This window comes from Cololabis saira, chromosome 7, assembly GCF_033807715.1.
Source record: "Cololabis saira isolate AMF1-May2022 chromosome 7, fColSai1.1, whole genome shotgun sequence".
Taxonomy (NCBI): Eukaryota; Metazoa; Chordata; class Actinopteri; order Beloniformes; family Belonidae; genus Cololabis; species Cololabis saira.
The window spans coordinates 27,321,338-27,331,251 of record NC_084593.1 but is presented as its reverse complement, the minus strand read 5'-3'; the positions used below and the strand labels follow the sequence as shown (position 1 = coordinate 27,331,251).

At 38.8% G+C, this 9,914-nt stretch overlaps 1 protein-coding gene across 1 annotated transcript; it reads left to right on the top strand.

Moving 5' to 3' along the window:
- Nucleotides 1-4,652: 4,652 nt before the first annotated feature.
- On the top strand, nucleotides 4,653-7,515 carry LOC133447363 (endonuclease domain-containing 1 protein-like). The gene is made up of 2 exons (XM_061726036.1): nucleotides 4,653-4,961; nucleotides 6,689-7,515. The coding sequence occupies exons 1-2, from the start codon at nucleotides 4,653-4,655 to the stop codon at nucleotides 7,316-7,318; spliced, it is 939 nt and encodes a 312-aa protein (XP_061582020.1). The 3' UTR covers nucleotides 7,319-7,515.
- The last annotated feature ends 2,399 nt before the right edge of the window (nucleotides 7,516-9,914 follow it).

The following is a 9,914-nucleotide window of genomic DNA, read 5'->3' as shown; positions in this document are numbered from 1 at the left end:
AAACAGGCAGCTGCGCAATGGAGCTGATCCATCCCTGAGCGCACGACCTTAAACTGGGCATATAGTCGGCTGCATTTCTGACTTGACCCCAAAAAAATTCTAACAAAAGGGTTTTCAGTGGATTATTGTAGTACTAGGTGTACTTAATGACATCCTAAAAGTCTACCAAAATCTGACCACCAGAAAGGTGTATTTTTTCAAGATGGCGACCAAGGTGGCCAAGAAATCCCAGGTGAATAGGGTAAAATTTTTAACAAACAGATATCATCATGAAACTTCCCCAGTTAATTACTTACATGAAGACAAAAAAAAATTTGCATTGGAAGTTTTTTGAAATTGTATGTGTAACTATGCAAATTAGGCGTATCTCATTGAATATGCGCCAATTCGCATAAAATAACCATTGCTCCTTATTCTTTAACAGAGGCAAGCATTTTTGGTGCCAAACCCCATGTTTTTTGATAAAAGCATCAAATTAGAATATTTAAATTATAGTGACATTATTAGCCATGCACATTTAACATTTAATAAAACGGTTATGAAATCGGTTATGAACATATCTATATTAAATGTACAATTTCCAGTTTCACTTCTATTTCTAATAATACACTGTGCGATATTTTAAATCGTTTGATTCAGACCCATCTCACACTGCACGACTAGATCGCTGAGTTCAAAAGTTTGCAGCCCACGATTTATGGTCTCACCAGGGGTGTTTCTAGACTTCCCGGGGGCCCTAGGCAAGAGAGACCATGGGGCCCCCCAGAATCATGATGAATGAAGTCCAGTAACACAGATCAGTAACACAATCTTTTATTAAATGATTAAGATAAATAATAAATAACATAACTTTCTTCATGCAAATTTTACATACTTACTAACATACAGGTATTATGTGGCTATGAATGTGTTTAGAAGAAAATGGCTGAATTCACTTTACACAGACTTTAATGTGCAGTAAACTTGCTTGATGGATGACTGGGAGTTTGGGATATAGTGGCAGGCTGGCTTGCAGCACTACTTTTTTATAATGTAACACACATAGCTTACACATTCCCTCTTACCACTGTCACTTTTATGCTTTTCCTCCTCCCCCTTTTTTTTCATGTACTGTTCGTTCGGTTCACTTTTTTCAAATAGTGAATCACTATTGCCGCACGTCGATGCTGGCTATTAAGTGGGCCCTAATAGGGAGATTCTTGACTGTCCTTGCAGTGTCTATGGGGGTTTCAATTTGTGTCGCTGATATGGAGCGATATCAGCCGTCTGTCGGGCCCCCTACTATCCACTAGCCAGTGACAACTTAGAAAGGGCCCTGTGCAGGGCATTTCTGATGCATTGTGGTTGCAGCGTCTAAAGTAGTTCCGTTATTTTGTCGTCAGCCGTCCCTCGGGGGCCCCTCCAGCTCGGGGCCCTAGGCAATTGCTTGGGTTGCCTGACCCTCTGGGTCTCACTGTACGACCCGATGCTCTGATGCGACCCGTCTGCTCACACTATACGTTCATAATCCTCACGTCGGACTTGTGTGTACTGGAACTGCAACGTCAAAAAGAAGTGGAAGAGGAAGAACACCGAAGTGGGAGACACCAACGATGCTCAGCTCAGCAAAAACAAACGCACTGCCATAGCAATTTGTGCCATTCTGTGTGGCGATAAATGAAAAAAGATTAGACAACATCGTGATTGGAAAAGGAATTGGCTGGGCAGACGTGGGAAATGCAAATTTTTTTCTGCTATTAAAACATGATTTGTAATGTGAATTTGCAATACCGGTACTTTAAACTACAAATAATAGTTTTTGATGTGAAATCAGAGATTGCGCCTCTGCGAAAGGATGAGGCCAATCGGGTCGTAGCTGCTTCAACTGTGCGATTCCTTCACGAGGACCAGGATTTCAAACACGTTTGATTTTCTTGCAAGCACACAATTCGTGATCGGGAGCTCGTCGTGAGGTGTTAATCTCTCGTCGTTACCCCACGTATACTGCACGAGGCACGACCAACGATTAGGTTGAAATCTGGTCCGATCCAAAAAATAAATAAATAAATACAACAACACACCCCTTCCCTCCCTCATATGGTCAATACTTTACATCATTCAAAATCATTTAGCTTCTTTTCACATATGCATATCAATACTGGAGCAAATGAATAATAAAGTAAATAATCAAGTCCTGCAAAAACACATTAATTAATGCAGTAGATGATTCAGATCATTAGCTAGTCTAATAAAAGCAAAAAATCCTAAAAGTGTCCCCAAATAAGGTAAAAGTCTCTAGATTTTTTTTCTAACAGAATACAGTATTTTTTCTGGAGTGCAATATGATGCAAGTTCATTGATCCACTGTTTGGGTGCTGGGGGTGTCACGGTTGGTTAGATGAGGACCCAAACGCAGGAGAGAGAGTGGGAGGCCGGAGGCAGGAGTTCTCATAAACAAAGATTTATTAATTCCAACAAAAAGGCAAGAACCAAAAAACAAAAGCGCTGCTTGGCAGGATCAAAAACTCACACAGGAACAGGGATCAAAAAAACTATAGCAAAAACTTGGCAGGAAACATGGAGGTAGAAACAGCACAGTTCGACAGGGAGAAGGGGAATGACAAGACCAGATATACACAGGGGATAACAAGACACAGGTGCAGACAGTCAGGGCAGATTGGAAACAGGAGGGACAGAACTGAAACTCAAAAACTGGGGGGAAGTGTCAAACCCTGACAGGAGTTTTTTCTGATTTCCAGTTTTTTAAAATACAATTTTTTGCCTGCAAGCAAAATGAAGTACTTTTTATGATAAGTAATATTTAGTGAACTAATATCTCCCACTATCCAGACTTTGGGATCAAGAATATAGGATTTTAAAATGTCAGAGGTTATTTTGACCACGTATTTCCAGAAAGCATCTATAATAAAAAAAAGAAAGATTTTTAATAACCTATTTTGAACTTCTGGGTATTTTTTTATTTGAATGGTTCAAAAAAATGTATCCAATGAATCGTTTGGTTAATGAGTTAATAAATTGCTTAAAGACCAGTTTCGTCATAAAGAACACATGTTGGGCCGTGAGTAATGCATTATCTGTCATTAGTGTAAGTCAAAAGCAAAAGAGTTTATGGCCAATGGACCCTAAACAATACGTTAACTTGGAGAGAATCATGGGGAGCATTCATACACCTATCTCTCACTTCACCTGCAGAGGAAAAAGAAAAAAAAAGAAGGAAAACACCTGACAGTAAGTCATTAAACAATAGACACGACACTAGTTTGTAGGTGGGGGACTAGATGAGTAAATCTATTAAGAAGGACTCACAGCTGACGTGTTTATACAAACAAAACAGCTAATTCACAAGTCAGACTTCATCGCCTGTGACTGTAAATGAAACTCGATTACTCACAGTAGTCAGATTACTCTCACAATTATTTGTTCTTGCTGCTGTTTGAAAACGTAGTACTTCTGATTTCTCACTAGATGGCAGTGATAAACAGACAACCTGGGAAACCACTTTGATGCATTTTGTGAAAATGAATAAAATAAATAGTGTTATGACAGACGGTCAAACCATTTACCAGTTTAACACGAGCTGTAATTCTGATACCTTTAAGTCATTGTGGAAGATGAATTGTAGTCTAAACTTTGGCATGTTTTAAAATAACAAAAAATATATACATTTGGATGAGGTGATGGTATGACATTTGGTTCAGTTTCAGTACCAATGATGTTATAGAGCCAAAATCTAACTTAATATGGTCAAAGAGGTTCTGTTTTTTTCAACCTCATTAATACTCTTACTGATATTCAAAGACTACAATCAGCAGAATCAATAATATAAATGTGTGCAACAGTCTCCGATCTATCCTGTGGTATTTATCTGATCACCTTGGCATCCCCCACATGTACATTTTCTTTAGACTCCCCTCATATATAAATACAATACATTCATCATGAGTTACAAACTGAATCATAAAGACTGAAAACAAGTGACAAGTTCAGCTCTTAACAAATTACAGGAGTCACAGATTTACTGTAAAGTGAAAGTTTAGAAATAATGGAAAAACCTTTGCATCTCTCACAATTGGAAGGGAGTAATCATGAGAGGGGTAGAATCACAAAAAGCCGAGAGAGAGAGACAGAAACAAAAACTTGCTTAGAGTGTATGATTGTGTAATTGGAAAAGTTTTCAGATGATTATTATTTAACGATTGCCAGTTAACACTGTTTCACATATGGACGTATGCAACACAACCAGCAAGAAACTGCACTTTCAGTTCCTGTTGCATGTACCACACATTTGTTGCTCTTTATGCCCTTAATACTGTTACTGTATCATGTGTCGAAAGAAAAACATTAGAAGACTATGTGATCTCCAGTACTGGACTAAATGACTGAAAGACAATTACCAGAACAGGATACGAACGTGACAAAGTAGCATTTCCCCAGTTTTTTGCAGCCCGACTACCGTCAGCAGAGGAAGTTGGACGGTAAATGAGGGTAATGGGGTTGTTCAAACCGTCACCCACAGGCTTTCTGCACCTAGTATACAGTATATAAGAGGAAACCTCAGTGTTGGTTTGTACATCAAGTGCACAGTTCCTCCAGATCCTGGAGTGAACAGCTGTCAACAAATTTCCATCCGACCTGCTTATCTCTTTCACGGGATGCCTCAAAGAAACTCCCTGCAGGCCTCCATTGAAGCTCTGTTCTTCCTCCTGCTCTGGTTAAGTGTCCTGGTCATCGGAGAGGTTGGTAAGGACTTCTCCAACTGCCTCGGCTTCTTCTACGATGAAATCCCTCCAGTAACACGGATCAATGCAGCAGGTTTCCAGCCAATATGCCAGCGCTACAAAAACCAGTACCACTTTGCCACTCTGTATCACCGTCAGCATCGCACTCCTTTGTTCTCTGCGTACAGACTAAGTTCTGCAGATGGGAAGCGGCCTCAGCCTACCTGGATGTATGAAGCTCAGGTAAGTAATAAAAGAGGTCAATGACCAAGAGCCTCACATACTAATGAATGTAGATAATATTATGATATCATTTGATGTCTCATGTATTCTCTTAAAAGGGCAGAGGACTACATTTTCTTCTTCTTCTTTATTTTTTTTTTTACAACAGACTAATACATCTATGAGTTTAGAAGAATAGTTGTGTATTTTATCATGAGTTTTAGCAGAAAGTGCAGTCGTGTAACTTTTATACAGTTTTTAAAGGTTTAAAGGTCTACACAAAAGCAAAAATAGAATATTTGATAAAGAAACTAGAAGTGTGTGGGAGGTTTTGTGTGTAACCAGAAGCAGTTTCCACCAAACTGTGAACGCAAAAATGCAATTTCATACGGTACTTTATCTTTTTTCTTGTCTAAGTTTCATTTATTGTTTGATAAACAGGAATTACAAAACCTTATGAAAAAGCTTCTGACTTACTGTTTGCAGTTTCCTTCCTTTTGTATTAGCTTTCTGTTACCATCTCTTATGTTGACCCATGTCTTAAATCAGCTGTAAAATACACTAAAAACATTTATCTGTCATCCAGTTTGTTTCTCATCTCTTGGTTATACTTTTTCGGTTTGAGTATTTTTGGTGTGGACCTGTGGGCTGTTCTTTTGTGAGTATACCCATTGATTTCAATAAAATAATGTAAATGGACCTCAAGATTATCCTATAAATAAATAAAAGGTATTATTTATTTTTCATTTTAATATTATCAACTGTAGTAACCTCTCTTGTGTTACGGGTCAATATATATATTTACTTCAAGAAAAATACTAAAAAGTATTTTTTGTAGCAATAGGACTTTAATAGAAACAAAAATGAAAAGCAGAACAAGTCATGACACAAAATATAGATTTGCAAGGTCAGGTTTGTCATAACAATGATGACTCTTTTTAGTGACAAATGCTTAAATAGCTTGAAACATGTCTTGATGTCACTGTCTCTGGTCACAGCAAACCTTATGATTCCAGAGGTCATTTTGATGACATTTGCAGCAGCTGCCCTGCCATGTACTTCATGAGGTACTGAGCTCCAACAGTTCTTACCATTTTTGGACTTTCAGGGAGAGCAGCTTCACCACCGGTGACTTCTTTTTTAAAACTCATCAAATGTGTCTGTGTCTTTTGGATGATACTCCACATGGTCTTCCTCCTCAGAAACCGGCTCATCCGCATCGCTACGCTGCTCTGTGTTCCCTCCCTCATTTTCCTCAAAAATACTATCCAGAACTTGTCCCACTAAAAATCTTCTTTTCATTTTTGCATGCTGCAAATGGGAGATTTGCACACTGCAGTGTCATCAACTTTACTGAATTTATCCCACATATCTGGACATGCCCGTCTTTGTTTGTATGTTTTTGTGCAGATATACTGGATAACAAGCCAAAATGGGAGTCCCCTAAAGCTCATGTGATTGGGAGGGGAGCTGGCTGTCAGTACATTAGCTGACAGTGCACTTGTGATTTCAGTTTTTCCTCTAAATATTGATTTCTAATCATTTTTTTTAAACGGGTCAAAACAATCAGTCCACAATCATTATATAATTGTATTCTTGATAAGTCTTGGCATTCAGCAAAAATACAGAACATTATGCCAGTATCCAAATAGTTAATATCAAAAGCTCCCGCAGCCACACAAAGTATGAACAACAAGCAGTCAAAATGTCCATTTTAGCTTCCTAATGAACTCATCTGCTTTTTTCAGTTGGCTTTCTCCCATGCCAGCCCAGAGATGAAACCCTTCAGCAAACATGTTGACCAAAATGTGGTTGAAAGCCAGGCGGTGCTCGACGACTACAGGAACTCCAGCTTCACCAAAGGTCATCTCAATCCCAGCTTGCACCAGAGGACAGCGGAGAACCGGAAGGCCACGTTCACGCTGACAAACGTCGTCCCACAGCACAAAGGCTCCAACTCCGGGCCCTGGAACGTTCTGGAGAATGAGGTTTTGAGAAAATACAAGACCTTTTGCGAGGGATTCATGTACGTGGTCACCGGGGTCATGCCTTACAAGTCTGCCGAGGCCCGCTGGATTAATAACAGAGTTTCTGTTCCTGAGTATATGTGGTCTGCCTACTGTTGCCCCGCGTACAGATCTGACCTGCCCAAATCTGAGCAACAGTTTTTCCCCACATATGCTGCCGTTGGAAGGAATGACCCCAATAGTGGAGAGGAGATTGTGCCTGTTAATGTAAAAGCGAAGGCAGCAGTACGAGGCTATGATGTGAGGCGAATGCCTTTGGAGACCTTGGAAGGTATTCTGGCAGAAAGGCTGGCCATTCAAATCAGTCTGTTTGATGGAAACTGTCAGACAAAAAGGCTTTTAGTTTCATGATGCTTCTTCAAAACTTTCTACTGCTTTAATTGATTAATGAGTGTTTTATCATCCAAGATACAATAACTAAGTTGTCTGTTGAGTTTGAATCATTTTAATTTGTCTTTTGAAAATGCTACATTAAAAAAATCATTAAAAAAAAAGTCAAAACTTTTCCACTTTCAAATGAAAGTAAGAGTGGAAAAGAAAAGGTTTCTTTTGAGGTTTAATGTTTATTTAACTTTTCCCCTCTATTCTTCATGTACATTACAGCATCAACAATGAATAGTGGGTTTGTAACATGTAAAATAAAATAAAATATCCACCAATAAAATGGTTAATTGTGAGACCGTGTCAGCAGTATTTCTTCATATTATTAAGAAAGGCATCTTGTAAATCCACTTTTCTCATCTCACTGCTAAAAATAGAGAAGAAAAAAATGTCTATGCCTTAGCATTTCATTATTAGTTTGGTATTTAATATTTCCATTTTTCAAACAGAATTTCCAAATACACTCCACGGATGCCAGTGGATAAATACGATCTTCAATACGGCTCCCATATCTCTATTTTTTCGGCAATAGTCATTATACTATTGCTGTCACATAGATTAAAACGTAAGCCTATACGCTACTTTTCAGGATGCATTGTGGGATGCATTGGTTGGACCTTTACAGGGTATCATTTTACTATATTTTTTCAAACATTGTGGTGTGTTTTAACATTCATTAAGCAGCTGTCACTTCTAAACCTCTGTAATCCCTCACTTGAGGGACTGCACCAGCGAAGCTTATTTACATCCACCCCAAGCCTCCACAGTCAGACTACCAGTTCATCACTTTTCAAGTTTCTAAGAGGAGCTTGGAACCCTTATTTATGACAGCAGATGCACCCTGTGGTCAGCTTGTTGTTTTTTAAAGAACTCTCAGAGAAAGATGGCTCTGTTCTCCACTGGATCTCTGCTGCTTCGTATGTGGTTTTACAGAAATGTCTCTGGAGAGATTTGTGCTGACTTGTCAAGGTGTATTGATTTTTTTTCTATTGTAACACTCCACCACAAGGTATCATAGGGAGTGAACATCAGCCAATATGCCAGCTCTACAAAGTAAAGTACTGCTTTGCGACCCTGTATCATTGTGGTTTCTTTGCACAGCACTTTACTCTGCCAGCAAAGTCACTTCTTCAAAAAGAGAAAGGCCAGAAGAAAAAAATAAATCACATACAGCCTGATGAGGAAAAGTGACCAAATAGATCACAGGTAGACACAAAGTGAAACCCTATTATCCAAATATTGCTGGCATTTTGTCTGAACACTGCAATTATCTTTGTCCACTCATAATTAAGATCTCAAGTTGCATCACATGACGTTGGGATGTGATCAATGCTGTAATAAAGCACTGAATTGTATATCAATAAGCTGACATTAAAGCAGTAAAGTGCATAAAAGAAGACCTTCAGATTTGTACATCCAAATGAAATGAAGAACCTGTCAAATTCTTAATGGCTATAGAAGGACCATCTAGACCAGGGGTGGGCAACTCTGGTCGTCCAGGTCCACTGCACTGCATGTTTTAGATGTTTTTCTGTTTCATCACACCCTGAAACAAATGTGCAGACCTTGATGACAAGCTGGTAAAGACCATTAATCTGAATCAGGTGTGTTAATGCAGGACGGCAGCCCTCGAGAATCAGTTTCCCACCCCTGATCCAGACCAAGGGCCATCCCACCATGACAAAGATTGTGCTACCAGAGGTGGACAGAGTACTCGACCCCAGTACTTGAGTAAGAGTACAAATACTACTGGTCAAAATTTACTCCGTTACAAGTAAAAGTAGCTCAGTCAAAATATTACTCGAGTAAGAGTAGAAAAGTACTTGCTTTTAAAGGTACTTAAATATCCAAAAGTAAATGCTTTTAAATTTACTTTAATTAAAAGTAAGAGTAAGAGTAAATTTCTTATTTTCCACATCAGTAAATTACTATATTTTTTCTAAATTAATTTAAGGATCTTTCAACTCTTGTTTCTGAGAATTAACTCTTTGAAACCAGCTTTAGGGAAGAAGAAAAAAGAGCAGACCTGAAAGTAACGAGTACTTTTCAGCCTTCCTAGAAATTTACTCGAGTAAAAGTAAAAATATTTGTCTTGGAAATGTATTCAAGTAAGAGTAATAAGTACCAAAGAAATCTAATACTCAAGTAAAGTACAAATCCTCTGGATATGTACTTAAGTACAGTACTCAAGTAAATTTACTCCGTTACTGTCCACCACTGTGTGCTACAGTGAGAAAACCGAGACACCAGGGCAACATGGGAGCAAAACACGGGTTGAGAAAATAAGCACTAGAGACGTGTATGTGATCGCTGGGGGTACACTCTTTGAACCTGATAGGCTCACTGCTGTCCATCCTTTTATTGTGACCTTCCTAAGGATGTGAGAGCATCATTCTCCAAAGATGCTGCAATGTGAAAGAACAATCCTAACAGCACCGAAGACAATCCGAAGAGATTCCAGCCTAAAGTATAAATAATTTTTGGTTAAGCAAACATTTGCAGAGATGCTGGAGATGGCTAGCTCACTTGGTTGAGAAGGTGCCCCATAAACAGACACTACACCCCC

Excerpts from the sequence above, each read along its gene's own strand:
- LOC133447363 (XM_061726036.1), top strand. The coding sequence starts at position 4,653 with ATGCCTCAAAGAAACTCCCTGCAGGCCTCCATTGAAGCTCTGTTCTTC. Across the intron at positions 4,962-6,688 it reads CCTGGATGTATGAAGCTCAG|TTGGCTTTCTCCCATGCCAG; the intron begins GTAAGTAATAAA and ends TGCTTTTTTCAG.